The sequence below is a fragment of the Danio rerio genome, chromosome 16, assembly GCF_049306965.1.
Source record: "Danio rerio strain Tuebingen ecotype United States chromosome 16, GRCz12tu, whole genome shotgun sequence".
In the NCBI taxonomy this organism is placed as follows: Eukaryota; Metazoa; Chordata; class Actinopteri; order Cypriniformes; family Danionidae; genus Danio; species Danio rerio.
Window position 1 is genome coordinate 57,685,001 of NC_133191.1, and position 22,500 is coordinate 57,707,500.

Below are 22,500 nucleotides of genomic sequence, written 5' to 3' on the forward strand. Positions count from 1 at the left end.
TAGAACCAGTGATGTTCTTGCTGTGAGGCTAACAGTGCTAACCACTGGGCCACCGTGCCACCCATCTAGAAAAGGGGGAGGAGTAGGGGTGGAAGGGGGAATTCTTCAAAACAAAGATGGCTGTGATATGGTACTGAGGGCATTTATAGTGGCTTAGCAATCGTTTGAATAAAATTGAATAAAGCCGCAACTAATAAGAAGCACGTGATCCTCTCGAAATTACTTTATAAATAAAACAAGACTAAAGATGAACAAGAATGAGATTAACAAAGGCTAAAACTCCTTTGCTGCTTGATTATTGACTGTGTTTATTGCATGTGAGAAGCGTTTGAATCTTCATGTTTAATTGAGGAGTTCTGACTGAGTGATTGCGAATGCTGTAAATGTTGACGTGTTGCTCAGTGACTGAAAGCAACAAACGCTGATGTTCCAGCTCAGACGCCCTCATTATATTTCATCTTTTCAGGGGGTTATTAAAACATCAGTTCTTCCACTGTCACACATCTGACTCACTCTCACTCTTACTCGATTCATTAGCATGCAGACTCTGAGATCCAGAGATTGCAGAGCTTTGACTCTTTCTGCTGATGACCGTTTGCTCACTCTAGGCTCCAGTTCAATTCAATTCATCTTTAATTCTATAGCGCTTTTTACAATGTAGATTGCGTCTAAGCAGCTTAGCATAGAAGTTCTAGTAAAGTCCAAGGCTCCAGCATCTCCTAAAGCCTGCAAGAAATCTAAATTTACTTTGTTTAGTCTTAGAGGAGATCTATTATGCAGAAATCACTTTTATAAGAGGTTTAAACTAGGGATGCAACAATACAGTTAGCCCATGGTTCAGTACATACCTTGGTTTTTTAACACGGTTTTCGGTTCGGTTCTCATGGCTTGACATGTTTTATTGTTATTCTATAGGCAATAGAAACAGTAGGAGGTTAAGGAGAAAATAATAAAAATAATTTATTGCAATACTCATTTTGTTTTACTTAAAAGCCAAGAAAAGTGCGGTAGTTCCTAGAGTATTGTATAAATAAAATGAGCACTGAAATCTCACAGCTGCTGGTGGCCCATGTACAAACTGGGGAACACATAAAATCCTCCACTTTGGGAATAAACACACATGTGGAGTTAATAAAGATAAATTGGCCATTTCAAATAAACATATTTGTACTTCAGTAAACATAAATAAACCATCTTAATTATCTCGGTGCTGAAAAATGCGAGACTGTAGTCTGTAACGCAGATCGAGTGCTTTTATAAGATGACAGAAGCCCACATCTCCAATCACCCAAAACGGCTGGAAATATTCAGCAATAAACACCCGCACTGCCTTTATTTTATGTGTCTCTCGGAATCAGTTGGGTTTGTTTGCTTGACAGATTCAGCGAGGGATTGTTGCTGTTTGGAGGACTTGATTACCTTCTCTGCTCTCCTGCTTCAGTGATATTGCTGGGTGATGCGCTGCAGATGTGCAGTCATGGTTATACGTGTAAATCAATGCTCGCACACAGTTATGTTTTGTTCATCGTTTTTTCTTTTATTGGCATTATACTTACCGGCAAAACCAAAATGTCCTCACACCGCAGATTTGAAAGACGCTGGCGCTTTCTCGTACTGTTGCCTCACTTCACCGGCGCTTCCTTGTACTGTTGCCTCAGCCTCAGTGTGGAATGATGGTCAGGCACCCCTAATGCCTAGTTCAGACTGCGTGATTTTAGCCCCGATTTTGGCTCGCCGACAGGTTTTGAGAAATCGCCGACAAATGCCTGAAATCTCAGGCAAATCGCTGCTCGTGCACGTGACAATCACACAGTATGAACGATCAAAGACGCTATCTAAGAGAATCGCCGATGAGTCGCCGATGCCTGCAAGATATTTGGCGTGCTGAATATCTGGAGCTGTCGGCGATTCAAATCATGCTGTGTGAATTGAGTTTTGACTGAAAATAACATCAGCGATCGCCTACAGCCAATGAGAGAGCAGCTTTCACTTGTGTGTGCGTGTGTGTATACCTGCTGCAGGTCAGCGGGAGGCTGGGGGAGGAGTGAAAAGTGCTCTTTTTCGGTTTATTTGGACCCACGAAATGAAGGAAAAACTAGTGGAGGTTTGACAGGACTCAGGAGCAACCGTGTCTGTTTGACGTTTCATACAGAAAGAAATTAGTTTATTATCAACGTTGAGGAGAAATGGCTAATTCCCTTTAAACCCAGGTGAGCAAACATGTACATGTTCTACCCCATTAAAGGCTTCTTTCTCATCATGTAGTTAATAACAAAAGATATACGACGTGTTTTTGGCTGTAAGACGTAGTTTGGATGAAATTGTCGGCGATTCTCCCTATAGTAAAGTCATGCAATGTGAAAGTCCCTGTCGCTGATCCGTCTTGCAGTGTAAACAAAGCAGCGACGAAACGCTAGCCCAGATAGTCATGCAGTGTGAAAACATCTGTGACACGACTACTTTGAAAATCGTGCAGTCTGAACTCAGCATAACTTTAGAGCATAGTGATTGGATATTTACTCGCAGGGAGGAGTTTCCTCATTTCATGGATTTACTGGCACACACAGTCAATTCGGGGAGATATAAAAAGCACATAAATTATTGAAACGCAAAACGGAGAAAACCACAATTCACAAGCGCGTATTGAACCGTGGAGGCTGTACTGTACGGTTCACTATTATATTGAGAACCGTGGCATCCCTAGTTTAAACACAATTGTGTGTCAGCAGCGTATGAATATAACCAGCTTGGGTTGAGTCAACGATTTCATCACCAATGGCCAATAGACATCATGATGCTGAGCTGACCAATGATCCTCCGCCTTGCCCCTCATTGCAGCAGCAACTCGCTCGCAAAAAATACACACACTCAGGCTCTGTTTACATTAATACATCTTAGTTTTAAAATGGCATTTTATAACGAAAATGATCCACGTCCACACTGGTGTTTCACCTAGCATTTCTGAAAAGATCTCTCCATCCATACTATACCGCTGAAAACGCACATCACGTGACCACACAAACACACACACTCTGTCATGCGATGCAGCAAACGTGCGCATCTGAGCTCCAGCAGTCAGCAGGTGCTTAGAGCACAAACCCCAGAGAGCAGTGCACGTTGGACAGTTTATCATATCAAGGTTGTACCGCTGGATCGTGTCTCGCTGTATTTGTTAAATGCAATATTTAATTAATCTTGTCTCTATCTAACGACTCTGCTATCTTTTGAATCTATCAGGTAACGTGTCACAGCATCAGTACACTGCTTCAAACTTTCGCTTTTACGCTTGTACTCATGAGATCGGAAAACTAGTGTAATGATCGCATGCCATCTTTAACAGACTCGGGCAAACTCCGCCTGTCCTTTTACTCCGCCCGAAGCCCCAGCTGGCCCTCTTTGGCCCACAGTATTCGTTGGGCTGAAAAAGGCCGTCCGCTGGCCCAGAGAAAGCCCCGCTTTGGCCCGAACAGGCCCCGGAAGTGACAGTGAAAACGCGACAGGCCTTGGCTCACTCGCTTTAGGCGCGATAGTGGAAACACGGCTATTAGGCCCTGAGGCTAATAATCCAAGAGCACCCCTTTTAATTTTTTCCCCTCACAAATATATATATATATATATATATATATATATATATATATATATATATATATATATATATATATATATAGGAAACCCACACCAACACGGGGAGAACATGCAAACTCCACACAGAAATGACAACTGACCCAGCCGAGACTTCTTGCTGTGAGGCCACAGTGCTAATCACTGCGCCACCGTGTTGCCTTATACTTGTGTAATCAGGGGCGCAACTGCACATTTACTGAGGGGTATGCGAGTTCAAGTTTTGCGCCCCCCCCATATTAATTTCCTCATCAACATGTCGAAGTTCTGAACGCAACTTAAATAATATAAAGAAGTAAAAGTATAATTACATTAACCATGTTAAGTCACAAAGAATTACATCTCATCCCCACCCAAATTTCTTAATTCCATTTTCCTCACCAAATGATTATAGCACCTTGACATGTCTTGTTTTTGTTCTTTTTGTACATTTGTCAAAACAAAATGATAAATATGGGAGTCTTAAAGGGCAAAATAACTTAAAAATGCAATATATAATAACAATATATTATATATATATATATAATAATATATAATAACAATAATATAATAACTTTACACCAATTCATCGTGGCTTTAGCCTATAGAATTATAGTGTTTTTCGCATACTATACAGAATGCAAATATGCGATTTCGGACACAGTTCAGGTGTGGCCGTGCGTCACTGCTCCCTGCCTGGACAAAACCACCTCGTCTGCATTTATGGTAAAAGCCCATGCATTCAGTGACTGAGTGGCGATAATGAATAATTAATGATATGGCGGCCCGTTGCTCCCATAAACATTAGAAGTTGATTAAACGTATGGTAATAATAGTGTGGGTTAATCTTACCAATCCCTTATTATCCAATTTGTCATGGCAGTTTTCATTTTAAGTCATTGTTCTTTTTTTGTTTTCTATTGCGCGCTCCACATCTCTTTCTCTCTATTTTGTACATGTGACTGTAACTGAGCAACGGATCAATTAAATGGTCAACGAAGAGGGAGGGGTGGTATAATTTTTTTATTCAATAAAATACAATTGTATATTTATATAAAATGCAGGATAAACATTTTTAACCAAAAATTTGTATTTATTTTGTTTAATATGTATAATAATATGTAGAATTTCAAAAATAGTTTTGGCACAATGGCGCCCCCCCATGTGTGGCGCCCCTATGCGCCGCATATACTGCATACCCCCTTTTTGCGCCACTGTGTGTAATGTCTGTATTGTGTAGATTGTGTGTGTGTGTGTGTGTGTGTGTGTGTGTGTGTGTGTGTGTGTGTGGTTGAGGAGTGTTGGGTGTGACGCTGTGTGAGTTTTCTGATTGCTGTTTGGGAAGGGCAGGTTTCTTCCTTCCTCATGTGCCTCGTCGTGTCCTCTCTTGCTGGACTTTGTGCTGTTGTGATTGTGAATGAGTGTAGTGAGAGAGAGAGAGCATGTGCTTCAGAGAGACATCATGTGCTCTCCACACTGACTCGGCTTTGGTTTGCTTTATTTCTGTCAGTGAACATCATCTCTGGAGCTGCAGTCAGTGCTGGAGAGCTGAGGTTCAGTTGTGTTACAGCATTAAGAGATGTCTGGGTCTGTTTCCATGGTGACAGACGCTCATCAGTGGATACATTGTAGCGAAAGGCGGAGCTTTAGATCTCTGGGAATGTTTGAATTCCTGCTGTGATTCAGTCAGGCTGGATTTCCTGCAGGTTCAGCGTGTGTGTGTGTGCGTGTGTGTGTGTGTGTGTGTGTGTGTGTGTGTGTGTGTGTGTGTGTGTGCATGCATGCGTGAGTGCGTGACTGCATGTGTTTGAGCAAAAGTTTGTGTGTGTGTCTGTGTGTGTTTGTGCGCGCGTGTATGCGTGAGTGAGTGCGTGCCTGCATGTGTTTATGCAAAAGTTTGAGTGTGTGTGTGCGCGTACATGTGTGAGTGAGTGCGTGACTGCATGTGTTTGTGCAAGAGTGTGTGAGAGTGAATGTGCGTGCATGCTTGAGTGCATCTGTGTGCATGCTTGAGTGCATCTGTTTGTGGATGTGTGTGTGTGTGTGTGTGTGAGTGTTTTGTGCAAAAGTGTGTTTGTGGATGTGTGTGTGTGTGTGTTGTGCAAAAGTGTGTTTGTGGGTGTGTGTGTGTGTGTGTGCATGCATGCGTGAGAGTGTGTGACTGCATGTGTTTGTTCAAAAGTGTGTGTGTGTGTGTGTGTGCGTGGGCGTGCATGCATGAGTGAGTGCGTGACTGCATGTGTTTGTGCAAAAGTGTGTGTGTGTGTGTGTGAGTGTGAATGTGTGTGCATGCGTGAGTGCATGTGTTTGTGTGTGTGTGTGTGAGTGTGTTGTGCAAAAGTGTGTTTGTGGATGTGTGTGTGTGTTGTGCAAAAGTGTGTTTGTGGATGTGTGTGTGTGTGCTCGCGTGTGTGCGTGAGTGAGTGAGTGCGTGCCTGCATGTGTTTATGCAAAAGTTTGAGTGTGTGTGTGCGCGTACATGTGTGAGTGACTGCGTGACTGCATGTGTTTGTGCAAGAGTGTGTGAGAGTGAATGTGTGTGCATGCTTGAGTGCATCTGTTTGTGGATGTGTGTGTGTGTGAGTGTGTTGTGCAAAAGTGTGTTTGTGTTTGTGGGTGTGTGTGTGTGTGTGCATGCGTGAGAGTGTGTGACTGCATGTCTTTGTTCAAAAGTGTGTGTGTGCGTGTGCGTGCGCGTGCGTGCGTGCGCGTGCATGCATGAGTGAGTGCGTGACTGCATGTGTTTGTGCAAAAGTGTGTGTGTAAATGAGCGTGCATGTGTTTGTGCAAAAGTGTGTGTGTGTGAGTGTGAATGTGCGTGCATGCGTGAGTGCATGTGTTTGTGGATGTGTGTGTGTGTGTGAGTGTGTTGTGCAAAAGTGTGTTTGTGGATGTGTGTGTGTGTTGTGCAAAAGTGTGTTTGTGGATGTGTGTGTGTGTTGTGCAAAAGTGTGTTTGTGGATGTGTGTGTGCGCGCGTGTGTGCGCACGTGTATGCGTGAGAGTGCGTGACTGCATGTGTTTATGCAAAAGTTTGTGTGTGTGCGTGTGTGTGTGTGTGTGTGTGTGTGTGTGTGTGTGTGTGCACGTGAGTGCGTGACTGCATGTGTTTGTGCAAAAGTGTGTGTGTGTGAATGTGCGTGCATGCATGAGTGCATGCGTTTGTGCAAAAGTGTGTGTGTGTGAATGTGCGTGCATGCGAGAGTGCATGTGTTTGTGCAAAAGTGTGTTTGTCGATGTGTGTGTGTGTGTGTTGTGCAAAAGTGTGTTTGTGGATGTGTATACGTGTGTGTGTTGTGCAAAAGTGTGTTTGTGGATGTCTGTGTTTGGGTGCATGCATGCGTGAGAGTGTGTGACTGCATGTCTTTGTTCAAAAGTGTGTGTGTGTGCGTGTGCGTGCGCGCGCGTGCATGCATGAGTGAGTGCGTGACTGCATGTGTTTGTGCAAAAGTGTGTGTGTGTGTGAATGAGCGTGCATGTGTTCGTGCAAAAGTGTGTGTGTGTGTGTGTGTGCGTGAGTGGGCTGGCATGCGTGAGTGCATGTGTTTGTGCAAAAGTGTGTGTGTGTGTGTGTGTGTGTGTGTGTGTGTGTGCGTGAATGGGGGTGCATACGTGAGTGCATGTGTTTGTGCAAAAGTGTGTGTGTGTGTGTGTGTTTTAGTACACTGTTTTACATGTGTTCTGATGCCTGTCTGTCTGCCAAACATGCAGCAGTTGTGACTCATGGGTCCTGCGCTCATTGGTCCTAGGTCCTGCTGTGTGTGTGTCATGAGTGAAATGTGTGAGTGTAATGAAGTGTGTGTTGCTCTACAGGAGTGTGAACACTGCAGATGAGAAGTGTAATTTGTTTGTGAGGATAATGAAAGAAGTGAAATGCACTATTAATAATCATGAGGCGTCTAAAATGGGAAAGTGGTGTGTGTGCATGCGCTGTGTGTGTTTGTGTGCGTGTGTGTGTGTGTGTGTGTATATGAGTAATATGATCCCACAGTGTAACAGTAGTATTTGGCTGATCCAGAAACTGCAGTGCGGAGTGTGCTGGACAACTTTGTGTGTGTGTGGCTTCACAGCAAGAAGGTCGCTGGTTCGAGTCCCAGCTGGGTCAGTTGGTGTTTCTGTGTGGAGTTTGCATGTTCTCCCCATGATGGCGTGGGTTTCCTCCGGGTGCTCCGGTTTCCCCCACAGTCCAAAGACATGCGGTACAGGTGAATTGGGTAGGCTAAATTGTCCGTAGTGTATGAGTGTGTGTGAGTGTGTATGGGTGTTTCCCAGCACTGGATTGCAGCTGGATGGACAGCCGCTGTGTAAAACATATGCTGGAATAGTTGGCGGTTCATTCTGCAGTGGTGATGTCTGATAAATAACAGACTAAGCTAAAGGAAATGAATGAATGAAGGTCTTGTTTTTCAGACACACACATAAGCACAATTACTCTCGAGTTTAAGAAACATTTCACTGTTTAGTGAAAATCATCTATAGTTGATCTTTAGCGCTTCATTTTTAGAAATGAAGTCAGATGTGTATGGGAAAGGCATTTGAGGGATTTTTTTTGTGCTTCTGAAGGATCTTGGGAAAACATTTGTGGTGAACTCTGGAGTATTTTAGTCTTTGGTGTTGGTAAAACTAGAGATCTGCTCCAAACCCAGCTGCTGACGTACACTAGATCCGCTCAGAAAACATGAGCTCTTATATGTTTAATGTAATAAATGGAAATAAAAAATGTGTCAGAAAAATCTATAATTTATTCTGTAATATTATTTATTTCTATTTTTTCAGATTAGAAATGTTTTAAAAACAACATATTTTTAAAAATCTTAAATAATTGTCCTTTTAAAATGTATTCAAAAACGTATCTATAACTGTAAAAGTATATACAGTTGAAGTCGTAATTATTAGCCCTCAAGTTTTTTCCCAATTTCTGTTTAACAGAGAGACGATTTCTTCAACACATTTTAAAACATAATAGTTTTAGTAACTCATCTCTAATAACTGATTTATTTTATCTTTGCCATGATGACAGTAAATAATATTAGACTAGATATTCTTCAAGACACTTCTATACAGCTTAAAGTGACATTTAAAGGTTTAATTAGGTTAATTAGATTAACTAGGCAGGTTAGGGTAATTAGGCAAGATATTGTATAATGATGATTTGTTCTGTAGACTATCAAAAATATTGCTTAAAGGGGTTAATAATATTGACCTTAAAATGGCTTTTAAAAATTAAAAGCTGCTTTTATTCTAGCTGAAATAAAACAAATAAGACATTTTTCAGAAGAAAAAATATTATCAGACATACTGTGAAAATTTCCTGAATCTGTTCAACATCATTTGGGAAATATAAAAAATAAATAAAGATAAGGGGGGCTAATAATTCTGATTGCAACTGCAACTGTACATCAAGCATAAATAATATTAAATGAATATGGTTTATAATAAAACAAATATAGTAATAATAATAATAAATGCATTATAAAATGTCTAGAATACAATATGAAATAAATTACAAATACGCAGTGCGCACCATTTCCTTGGTATTTTTTAGCTTTGCTTTTAAACTGTATAACTTTGGTCAGATGTTTTGGGTCTCCTTCCACAAGCTTCTCACAATAGTCTGAAGAAATTTTGGCCCATTCCTCCTGACAGAATTTGTGTAACTGAGTCAGATTTGTAGGCTGTCTTGCTCACACAAGCTTTTTCAACTCTGCCCACACATTTTCTATAGGATTGAGTTCAGGGCTTTGTGATGGCCACTCCAAAACATTCACTCTGTTGTCCTTTAAAGCACATTTGAACTCATTTGGCAGTATGCTTAGGGTCATGGTCTGTTTGGAAGAGCCAATTGTGGCCAAGTTGTAATGTCCTGGCTGATGTGTTGAGATGTTGCTTCAGTATTCCTCCATAATGTTCTTTCTTCATGATGCCATCTATGCTGTGAAGTGGACCAGTCCCTCCTGCAGAAAAACAGCCCCACAACATGATGCTGCCGCCCCCATACTTCACAGTTGGGATGGTGTTTCTAGGCTTGTAAGCTTTCCCCTTTGTCCTCCAAATGTAACACTGCTCATTATGGCCAAACAGTTCAATCTTAGCTCCATCAGAGCAGAGGACATCTTTCCAAACATTACTCTTTTCCCAGTGTCATTTAGCTAATTGTAATCTGGCTTTGTTGTTGATTCTGGCTTGTTGATTTTCCCATGTTGTCACACAAGGAAGCAGTGTGTTTGAGCTTTTCCTTCAATACTATTCTACAGTTGTGCCTCACATTAACTCAAATGTCGTCAATTAGCCAATCAGAAACTTCCAAAACCTTGACATCATCATCTGAGCTTTCCCAGAGGCAGAATAATCTTATTGTGTGTAAACTTGACTTTCAAGAAGAGTTATAACCATTTCTCAAACAATCTCTCCCTCATTATTCTGCTATTAAGCATAACAGAAACACATTTGATCATCCTCACTTACCTAAAAGAGGAAAGGTTTAGTCACATTAACATCTGACTATATTTAAAATGGTTATGTGCCTTTTTATACAGTGTATGTACACTTCTGCTTTCAACCAGAGAACAATTTAACCTACTAAACCAATGTAGGATACAGCACCTTTAATGTATTTTAAAAATCTCAGTTAAACAGCTCCTGGGAAATATTTGAGAGAATTAAAACTTCACAGGAGGGCTAATAATAATGTTCATCTTGATCTGTGTGTGTTTGCAGTGTTTTTGTGGTATTTCCGGACTGATGAAGCTGTGAATGGGCTGATAATGCGGAGCTGTGTGTCTAAATGTACTGAGTAAACGTGTGGATTTTACACATGAGTTCAGCGCCGGGTTACGACACACTAAAACTCTTTCACATGCAGGAGGGACAAAAGCATTCATGCCACTGCGTCTAATGCAGGATTCATCTCTACAGATAACGAGACAAATGAAAGAAAGCATCGTCTGTTGCAATACTACTTCATTAATACTAATACTAGCGATTCAAAGCATCGATCACCTTAGAAGCGTTTCGAGACCTGGTGAATCTCCATTTGGCTGCCAAGGTTGGAAAATCTCGTTTCATATGGCCTAGTGCAGTGGTTCCCAACCTTTTTCTTTGGGGCCCCCCCCATAAACATATACAAACATTGGAGCCCCCCCACCAGATAAATACACACGCACGCACACACATATGTACTGTGTATATATATATATATATATATATATATATATATATATATATATATATATATATATATGTGTGTGTGTGTGTGTGTGTGTGTGTGTGTGTGTGTGTGTGTGTGTGTGTGTTTGTGTAATATTAATATATAGTAATATGTATAGAAAATATTAATTAATCAGTTTTATCTTGTCTTGACCTTCAATAAAACCAATATTTAGGTAGGCTTTGTCATACTGTCTAATCTTTTTCTTCGCCTCTGAAGAATCACTGCATTTACGTTTGTCTGCCATTTTTGTTTTTGTTTTGTTTTGCCTTTACGACGCTTTGACAAACAGATTGCGCGAGTGAGCAAAATTTAAATAATTATTTAAAGTTATTTATTTTAATTATTTTCACTATTATGTTGAAATATTAAGCATGTGTTTAGATTTTTTTTTGGTACTTAAAAATACATATATAATAGTAGGGCTGCTCGATTTTGGGAAAAATCATAATCACGATTATTTTGGTCATAATTGTAATCACGATTATTCAAAACCATTGCCAGTTAAAGTCAAAATTATTAGCGCTCCTGAGATTTTTTTTTTTAATATAAATATTTCCCAAATTATGTTTAACAGAGCAAGGAATTTTAACAGTATTTCCTATAATATTTTTTCTTCTATTTGTTTTATTTTAGCTAGAATAAAGACAGTTTAAAGGTCAATATTATTAGCCCCCTTAAGCAAGATATATTTTTGATTGTCTAATAAACTACGGTTATAATGACTTGCCTTATTACTCTAATTAAGCCTTTGAACTGCACTTTAATCTGAATGCTTGTATTTTGAAAAATATCTAGTAAAATATTATGTGCTGTCATTATAGCAAAGAAATCAGTAATTAGAAATAAGATATCAAAACTATTATGTTCAGAAATAAGTTAATAAAATATTCTTACCATGAAACAGAAATTGGGCAGGAAAAGGTTTGTTAATATTCAAGAGGGCTAATAATTCTGACTTCAACTGTATATATAGTTATTTTCCATTTGACCATTAAAGCGCTCACGTTAAGATGACTTTAGATGTCTGCGCTCCTCTGCTCGTCTCAGTGTGTGAATGAGAGTGAATGCTGACCGGCCGCATGCTTCTGACTGCTTGATCGTGCTGCACACACACATAAGCTCTTTCGCACTTTTAAGAGCAACACGTGTACAACTGGAACGTGGCAAAATATGATGCAATAATCATTTGTCTCGATTAATGCTTTTTTATAATCGTTTGAAACCGAAATCTAAATCGGATTTTCGATTAATTGCAAAGCCCTTTATAATAGTGGACCATTTTTATGCCTTTTTCTACCTCAATACTTATCCTCTCCCGCGCCCCCCCTGTGAACTCTGGCGCACCCTTAGGGGGGCGCGGACCCCAGGTTAGGAACCACTGGCCTAGTGGACTGTGCGTGTGCACGATGTTACTATGCTTCAAATGACTTTTTGGGTTCGAATCCCAACTTAATACTCCGAAATCATGGTTTTATTTGTTTTTATCATGTTTCTGTTTTGTGTAGCCTAAATAGGATACAGCTGCAGTTACGCCCTCAATTTAGCATCATTTTTGTAACACTGTAAAACAATAATTAATATTTTTACAGTACTCTGATAGTTTGGTTTAGGGTTTGGGTAGACGTTAATAGAATACAATAAATGGGAAATTTAATGAATAATATAAATAATTCTTGATAACTTCAGGCCACAGTTTCCGATCTAGCAACAACCCTGTTTTAAGACCAAAACAAGACATATTTATTCACAAATTGTTTATTGGATATCAGACCAATGTTGAAACAAAACAATACAAGAGCAAAGCATTACCAACTGGTATTAAAGCATTTCAAAATAGCGGTATTAGCCTGGATTCGAACCCACTATCCCCGGGCGCTAGTCAGACACCTTAACCACTCTGCTGAACTGTTCTGTGCTGCAGCTGTTTCAGTGCAATACATAAAAATGACCACTAGGTGTCACTGTAGAGTGGGATTTCGAAACGTTTCGAAGCTTCGACACATTTGCTTCGACTGTTTCAGTGTTTCATGAAGCCTCGCTTTGCCCACCACTACTGATTTGGACTCTATAATATCTGTTTTATAACTTTAAACTATCAACAACCACCACTGAGCTATATTCTAGCGATCATTCTTCCTGCTCCGTCGTGGATTTCAGCATAGTCTATTTCACGTGAGATGGTGAGAGTGAGTGGAAGAAACCAATTCGCCGGGGGAATATTTTCTACAGAAATAATTTATGGTTTCTTATGTGGCCCGGTACCAATTGTTCCACGGACCTGTACCGGTCCACGACCCGGTGGTTGGGGACCACCGCTTTAAGTTATTCAAGGTGTTTTTTGTCACGCGTTTAGTCTGCATTATTGCATTCAGTGTAAACCTGCACAACTGATCACTGAAAGATCCGGATCTCAATTCAGTTGGCATTTCTGTGTGGAGTTTGCATGTTTTCCCCTTGTTGGCATGGGTTTCCTTCAAGTGCTCCAGTTTCCCCCAATCTCCAAACCCATATGCTATAGGGGATTTGATGAACTAAATTGGCTGTAGTGTACGAGTGTTAATGAGAGTGTGTGGGTGTTTCCCAGTGTTGGATTGCAGCTGGAAGGGCATTCGATGTGTAAACATATGCTGGTGGTAAGTTGGTGGTTCATTCCGCTGTGGCGATCCCAGATAAATAAAGGGACTAAGCGGAAAAGAGCCTGTAGCACTGTGTTTTCATGTAAAGCGTGTGATGAGTGTGAGGATGCTGACCGACTCTTCTCTTCTCTTCTTTTGTCTTATGTTTGCTGCTGTCGTCTGTTTCACTCTCAGGAAACAACCAAAGGTAAGACATGTTTCACTCATATTTACCTTAGAGCGCAGTATTACTCGCCCTCCTGTGAGATTTGTATTGTGCGTGATTCATGCTCAGCAGGCACAGGATGTCAACATGACGTCAGATTGATGTTGTACACCAATGTCATAGGGACGTTGCAGTTTGTTTGTAAATGAAAATTGTGTTGATGTCAGAACTCAACGTCAATGTCAAACCTAAAATCAACCAAATATCAACATCTAATGATGTTACAGCTTGATGTTGTGTGGACGTTACCACTATAACGTCGATCAGACGTTGGATTTTGGTTGCCATACCTGACGAATAAATGTCAGCATTTGACATCCAGTAGGGATTATAGATTTTGGTTGCACGATTATAGTCTGAGGATTAATCACAGTTTCACGGTTATTATGTATTCATTCATTTGATTTCAGAACACTACTAGTTTAGAAAAATCACATGAAAACTCCTTATATTGTAGTGTTCTTTAACACTTTGTATTTTAAAGTGCTCAGTAACCAGTTAATACAGCACAAAACAATAAACAAACAATGGACAATTTCTCTTTGGATTTAAAAATGAGTAAAAAAAATATGTTTTTTTGGCATTTAAGTGAGGTTTATTTATAAAGTAATTTCGAGGATCACGTGCTCCTGATTGATTGCAGCTGGCCTGCATTATTCAATTTATAATTCACTAGGGATGTAATGATTTATCGTTGTACGATTTATTGCGATGCAAAAATGTCTCGATATGCATCGTGGCGTTATGACGATTTGATTACGATATGACGTCCGTTTTCTCTTATTAGTTGAGCTGTTTGCACGTGAGCTACGTTCCACCTGCTGTCGCACGTGAGTTCAGATTGCAGCAGCAGTAATGTTAGCAGACCAAGATGAGTGGAGTTGAAATAGAGGATGGCCCATCCTCTCAAAAGCAGACGTCTGGCAACATTTCGGTTGTACAGTCATTGCTTTAGACTCGTCTGCTTTTTGACACGCATACTGGGTCAAACATCCTAAGTTTTAAAGTCTTCACAGTGATTTACATACTTTGCACAGCGACATGGATACCTCCTAATGGTGTTGAAAGAGTCACATACTGTATTTATAAGGCACAATTCACCCTAAAATATCCTTCTGTCTTCATATAATGATGAATAAATCACACATGACGTGAGCTGTTACTACAGAGGGCGGACTTTGATAGACGCGCGCGTATGGCAAGCCGTTTTAGCATTTAAACCTTTGATCTGACTATCCATAAATATAATTAGAGATATCTCTAAATGAATTTAATTAAATATGAATTAAATATATTTATGGATAGTCAGAACAAAGGTTTAAATGCTAAAACGGCTTGCCATACGCGCGCGTCTGCTTCAGTGAACAGAACCTGCAGGTTGTGACTAATAAAGTAGTAAACAACATTCAGTTTGTGGAACAGAGTGATCTTTCAGGAGCTGCGTGGGAAGTATGAACAGCACTTAGCAGTGGAAATGAAACCGAAAACGTACACATTATTTAAACAATCATATCGCATTTTAGAGTTATGAATACGACGAGCATGAACCCTTTTGAGTACAGAGGTACACAAAAATGCACGTCAACATGATACACTTGATAGCGCCGACATCAGCGACGCCGAAGAAATAGTAAACCTGCCTAAACTGCTGAAAAGAGCCACGACTGTCCTGTGTAATGAAAAGACGGCCACCCTGTCACTCATCATGCCCAACATGAAGACAGTCATTCATAAAAACCTCTCAGACAGATACACATCAGTTCAGGATTATCTTATAGAACTGCTGATTACCTGAAAATGTGGATTTTTTCTGCACACACAAAAAACGCAAGTGACCAAGCAAAGCCGTAAGCTCTTACTGTTAAATTCAATTGATGAAAAAAAAAGCTTATTTTTTTGCACCTTTACTTAAATTGTTCCTTAATTTTGTCTCTGTCATTTCAATAATATTTTTTAAGAAGTTTTTAAATTGTTTTATTTTCCAGAGACAGGCCTGTTTAATTTATTTTCTAAAAGAAGGTTCAGTTTAACAAGTTGAAACAAAAGAAATATAAAATAGTTTACTTGGTAAAATTTGCATTTCAGTTAAATTTTCAATTTTTATTCTAAATATCGTGATACATATCGAATCGTGAACATTATATCGTGATACACATCGTATCGTGAGCTGAGTGTATCGTTACACCTCTATAATTCACCAATCAGATGATTTCTCAGCCACTATAAATACCCTAAGCTCTATATGACAGCTGTCTTCGTTTTGAAGAATCCCCCCTTCCACCCCTACTCCTCCCCCTTTTCTAGATGGGTGGCACGGTGGCCCAGTGGTTAGCACTGTTAGCCTCACAGCAAGAACATCACTGGTTCTAATCCTTACCAAGCCAGCTGATGTTTCTGTGCGGAGTTAACACGTTCTCCTCGTGCTCACGTGGGTTTCCCCCGGGTTTTCCTCGGTTTCCTGTCTAAAAACATGCAACTTCAGCTAATTGACTTAATTGGCATTGTTTATTTCCCTCATTTAAAATATAAAAGAAATATTTTTCTGAGCCCAAAACTCTGTGGTTAGTTGTTTTGGAAAATATAAACAGATGTGTCTCAATATAATGTTGACGTATACTTTCTATGTGAATTTACGTTTTGAGTTTTCACTGCATATGTCACATCTATAACACTGGAATTGCTTATATGTTTGGGAACTCAAAATTTAAAAAAGAAAAACAAGAAAAGAAAGGCATCATTAGTTAAACAAATTCACAAATCTGTGCATTTTCTGTGATACGACACCATTATTATTTCTTTGTCATATTATGATTATTGAAATATACTGCAAATACCTTTTAAAAAATGTTAAAAGAAAGCAGAAAACCAAATGAGCTGTGATTAAAAACAGACAGAAAGAGACGCATATGGTGGATCACAGCACATTTGGGTCAGTGTGATTTCACAGATGAGAGAGTCTGTCTGTCTGTCGCGCTCATAAAACACACAAAGGACACTCGGCCTTTAATGAAATCAACCTTTTTTCGTCTTATTTGTTTGTAAAAATGCTGAAACAAGATTGTTTTAAAGACATTAGCACTTGCATATTTGAATATGTGTGGATTTAATCTAATTCTGGTGGATTTTCATGCATGTTTGTTGTGTGTGTGTGTGTGTGTGTGTGTGTGTGTGTGTGTGTGTGTGTGTGTGTGTGTGTGTGTGTGTGTGTGTGTGTGTGTGTATATATATATATATATATATATATATATATATATATATATATATATATATATATATATATATATATATATATATATATATATATGTATGTATGTATGTGTGTATGTGTGTATGTGTATGTATATATACACACATACATACATATATATATATATATATATATATATATATATAAATTAATTATTTGGTTATGCGTTTCAGTCATTTTTATTCATTATAATTAACTTTTTATTCATTCATTTTATTCATTCTTTTTTTATTTATAGTATTTAATTTATTAATTTAATACATTGTTAAACCACTTAATGTAAAATATATATATTTAGATTTCGGGCGACACAGTTGCTAGAAGGTTGTTTGAGTTGGTGTTTCTGTGTGGAGTTGGAATGTTCTTCCCATGTTGGTGTGAGTTTCCTTCGGGTGCTCCGGTTTTCCTCCACAGTCCAAACCCATGCGCTATAGGGGAATTGATGAACTAAATTGGCCATGCTGTATGAGTGTGTGTGAATGCAAGAGTGTGTGGGTGTTTTCCAGTACTGGGTTGCAGTTGGAAAGGCATCCGCTTTGTCACTTTAGCTGTATAGAAGTGTCTTGAAGAATATCTAGTCTAATATTAATTACTTCCATCATGGCAAAGATAAAATAAATCAGTTATTAGAGACGAGTTATTAAACTATTATGATTAGAAATGTGCTGAAACAATCTGCTCTCTGATAGACAGAAATTGGTGAAAAACAAAACGGGGGCTTCAGCTGTACCTACTAAAAGACAGAGAATTTTGCTTTACAAACTGTATTGTAAATATATCAAACTAACACTTATATTAGTCAATAATACTACTGAAAATAATAAAAAATTATTTAAAATATAAATAATTACATATAAAAAAATACATAATAACTAACAGGTCCTTGTTGTAATTATCACCCATTTAAATATCATGTGCCACTTTCATTCTCAGTGAAATGTATCTTGTGTTAAGGACATACAGTGCTCAGCATAAATGATTTTTTCCATTTCTCAGTCATATATTTTGGTGCATTTGAACAAAACAGATTTACTAAACAGATATATTTATTTAAGTAATATTTTAGTCACCAAGCATATTTAGAAATTGAAAGATTATACAAATAAATTCCAGCAAATTATCGTTACAACCAATTCAAGCAACAACAAAAATTACTACCAAAAAAATTTCAACCATTTTTTATTTGACATTTTTTTGTTTCTCTTTGTTTTGATTTTTCCTCCTTTTAAAATGTGGATTAATTTTCCCATGACATACAATTGAAGTCAGAATTGTTGCCCCCCCCTGAATTATTAGCCCCATGTTTATTTTTTTCCTAATTTCTGTTCACAGAGAGCAACACATTTCTGCACAAAATAGTTTTAATAACTCATTTCTAATAGCTGATTTATTTTATCTTTGCCATGATGACAGTAAATAATATTAGACTAGATATTCTTTAAGACACTAGTATTCAGTTTAACGTGTCATTTAAAGGCTTAAATAGGTTAATTATGTTAACTAGGCAGGTTAGTGTAATTAGGTGAGTTATTGTATAATGAAGGTTGGTTCTGCAGACTATCGAAAAAATATATAGCTTAAAGGGGCTAATAATATTGCCCTTAAAATTGTGTTTAAAATATTAAGAACTGCTTTTGTTCTAGCCGAAATTTAACAAAACACTTTCTCCAGAAGAAAAAATATTATCAGACATACTGTGAAAATTTCCTTGCCCTGTTAAATATCATTTGGAAAATATTTGAAAAAGAAAAAAAATTCAAAGGGGGCAAAAATAATTCTGACTTTTAACTGTATAAATTTGGGTTTACTAATTTTGGACCATTATCAAATCAGGCCTGTATTTGTCACATACACTTTCTTATGGTGAAATTGAATCCCCCCTCTGACCGATTGCAAGTTATTTTGTTAGATGAGCTCCAGATTTGGCTTCAGTATCGACTAATCTAATGTATAAACACAGATATAATATTGTAAAGCATCCTATGGAAAATATTAATGATTTTGTCAATAATTTAACCAAAATTGATTTGAAATAACCCAGAATTTAACCCCGAAAATAACATCAAACCCGGCCCAAATGAAGCAAAAAAAAAAAAAAAAAAGGATTGCAAGATTGTAATCTACCTTTAACTTTCCCCAACTCTGGTCTATTAAATAATGAGGGCAAACCAACATCATGAATATACATTTGTCAGACATAAAAATCAAAAGGAATGAACCAAATGTAGAAACTCCCAATAAAAGAGCACGATATAAACATCCTGAAATGGATTAAACACGAGGAAAAACCAAACAAAACCACGAAGGGGATTTCCATGCTTACATTCAAAAAACACTGGGCTGTTTAACACAATGCTGGGTCAAATATGGACAAACCCAAATGTAGTGTTTCAAAATTGTAATTTGAGTTTAATAAATTGGCTCAATGTTGGGTCAAATTTGGAAAAACAAAAACAATTGTAGTGTTAAAATAATGTAAATGTACTAAAAACTTAACCCAGAGTAGAGTCAAATATAGACAGAAAAGTGTCATTTAAATAATTCAATATATCAACTCAACGTCTGATTTAAAGAGGACAAACCCAACCGTTGAGCACTGTATAGATATTTTATGAAACAATTCTCCAGTGTTGAAACTCTGAATCCTCAAGGATCCGCCGGTCGCTACGGAAACGCAGATCTCCAAAGCAGGAATTTATTCCTCCGTCTGCAGATTTATGTATCTAATTAACAGTGTCTTCACAAAGACGGTTGCTGTAGACGAAGAGCGCAAGAATGTCTCACAGGAGCCTCTTTAACAGCTCCAGACGCTCTTTTTCCAGCCTGATTGCTTCAAGTTTAAGTTTGATTCCTGTTAATAAAGATTTATAAATGTTATTACAAATAAGAACACAAATATCCTTTTTAAGAGGAGCTCTTATACCCCATTTACAAGCTTTAATATATAAGTATCTGATGTTCCTAGAGTGTGTGTGTGTGTGTGTGAAGTTTCAGCTTTAAATAGCACACAAATAATGTTTCTGTGCCCGATGATGGGGTTGTTGTGGTCCTAATCTCCGACCACCACCCGTTTCACAATGCACTGGCTCCTTACAGCTCCCCCTGCTGGTGGTTTTGTTCACTAGTGAGGCAAGGATGAGATTGACAGGCAGATTGGTGCAGCGGTAATGTGTGTGTGTGTGTGTGTGTTTATACAGACAGCGTGATATAGGCTGTCTGGACTCTGTATAGCTGGGTGGTTTTTGGTTTTGTTCTCCCCCCTGCCTATTAGCGGGTACGGGTGCGGCGGGTAGAAAACGAAGTGAGTCGGGCAGCGAGACAACGAATGCTGAACACAAGCGGTTCGGAATAAAACCTGGCGGATGCGTGCGGGAGTGGGATTCAAAATTTAGTCTCGCGCAGATCTCTACTTGGGAACACCTCGGGGGAACTGGAGGACATGTCTGGAGAAGACTGCTGCCCCTGCGACCTGGCCCCGGATAAGCAGATGAAAATGAGAGATGAGATGAGACCGATAATGTTTTCTAACTCTGTGAAACTGACCCTTATAGGCTGTGATCCTAATTGTGGTGTTTTGGTGACTGTCGCTTTAAATTTAAATGAGATTGCGCTCTTTTCAAAATGAATGATATTTGGGATAAAAAAACGACATCTTAACTCTGTCTTTCGTGAAATGGAGTTGCTGTTTAATGTATAGTAAATCAGACTCATTCAAAGTAGCGTCGCTGCGCATAACAACGTTATGCATGAATGCTTCACTTCCGACTGTACAGTGTGTTTTCTTTTTCCTATAATGCACAGAGTTTTGAGGTAAGAGATGTTTTCATTTGCCATCCACTGACAGTCAGACAGCCTCATCCAGTTCATCAAACTCCGTCTTTTAAAACTGAAATCGGAAGAGGAATAAAACAGTCTCCTCATAAAGCCGGTGTATCAGCGCTCTGCTACACTGAACACATATGATTCGATTCACGCTTCTGATTGGTTCTAGGGATATAGCGGCGTTTGCTGTCAAAGGCAGGTGGTGTTTACAAACTGTTATTTCTGAATTAGGGCTGCTCGATTTTGGGAAAAATCATAATCACGATTATTTTGGTCATAAATGTAATCACGATTATTCAAAACGATTAATGTTGAAGTCAAAGTTATTAGCGCTCCTGAGAATTTTTTTTTTTAAATAAATGTTTCCCAAATCATGTTTAACAGAGCAAGCAATTTAAACAGTATTTCCTATAATATTTGTTCTTCTGGAGAAAGGCTGATTTGTTTTATTTCAGCTAGAATAAAAGCAGGTTTAAATATTTTGAAAGCCATTTAAGGTCAATATTATTAGCCCCCTTAAGCTATATATTTTTGATTGTCTGCAGAAGAAACTACTGTTAAACAATGACTTGCCTAATTAATCTAATTAAGCCTTTGAATTGCACTTTAATCTGAATGCTTGTATTTTGAAAACTATCTAGTAAAATATAATGGACTGTCATCATAGCAAAGATAAAAGAAATCAGTCATTAGAAATGAGATATTAAACCTATTGTGTTCGGAAATGAGTTGAAATAAAAACTTCTTAACATGACAGAAATTGGGGGAAAAGGGTTGCTAATATTCAGGAGGGCAGATAATTCTGACTTCAGCTGTGTATATACAGTTATTTTCCACCCTGCAAAGGAAAGAGAAATAAATACAATAGAATAAAAATATAAAACAAACTGTGCTTGAAGCATCTTCACTTTAAGAAAAACACTTCAGCTACAAAAGTCCTTTAGTCTAGAGCAGTGAGGGATTTTCTCCTTGTTGTTTATTAATGATAAAAACAGGCGGCAGCAGGAATTGCGCGCTGTCACTTTAATGGTTTCTCTTTCACGTTTCTTTTGATTCTCAACTCGTTTGTTTATTACACAAAGTGAAGTTTATTTATAAACAAATTTCCAGAGGATCACGTGCTTATGATTGAGCTGTTCCAACTTTAGCTAATGACTAATTATCCTATCAGACGATCCTTAACTCACTATAAATAACCAGACTTTTCTCATCTCAATATCTTCGTCTTGAAGAAACCCCCGCACCCAACCCTACTTTCCCTCCTTTCAAACGGGCGTCACAGTGGCCAGCGATTAGCGCTGTTGCCTCACTGCAAAAACGCCCCTGGTGTAATTCCTTTCCAAACCTGACGGAGTTTGCTTTGGAAGTTCGGAGTGTGTGGAGTTTGCTCGTTCTCCCCATGGTCGCGTGGGTTTTCCCCGGGTCCTCCGGTTTCCTCCCACAGTTCAAAAACAAGCACCCTAAAGAATTAATCCAAAATACTTTAGCTAAACTCTGAGTACCCCTTCTCAGCATCCATATCTGACACTTAGCTACAACAAGCAAGAGGGGGAGTCATCGAGATCTACCTGAGCTCAAACTCCCCTCTCGCCTTGCAACGGGAGGGAGCCCAGGGCTCGAGGATCTTATAAGCTCAGGGCTCTCTCCCGGGACAGCACGCCAAACTAGCTTTATTATCAATCATCATAATATGAATAATCTCTAAACACCGCATTTTTACACATATTTGACCATTAAAGCGCTCACATTAAGATGACTTTAGGTCTGCGATCTGCTCGGAT

The 22,500-nt window shown here is 38.7% G+C and overlaps 1 protein-coding gene across 20 annotated transcripts in view; it reads left to right on the forward strand.

The window, feature by feature from the left end:
* The window catches only part of kif13a (kinesin family member 13A), a 118,591-nt gene that overhangs the window by 27,295 nt on the left and 68,796 nt on the right, over positions 1 to 22,500 (forward strand). For 17 of the 20 annotated variants that reach the window (XM_073925520.1, XM_009292736.4, XM_009292734.4 and 14 more), the window contains exon 3: positions 13,620 to 13,632. The exons of the other annotated variants lie outside the window; for them this stretch is intronic. In XM_073925520.1, coding sequence (XP_073781621.1) covers positions 13,620 to 13,632 — 13 coding nt within the window. The remainder of the gene's footprint in view (positions 1 to 13,619; positions 13,633 to 22,500) is intronic. 20 annotated transcript variants of the gene reach the window in all.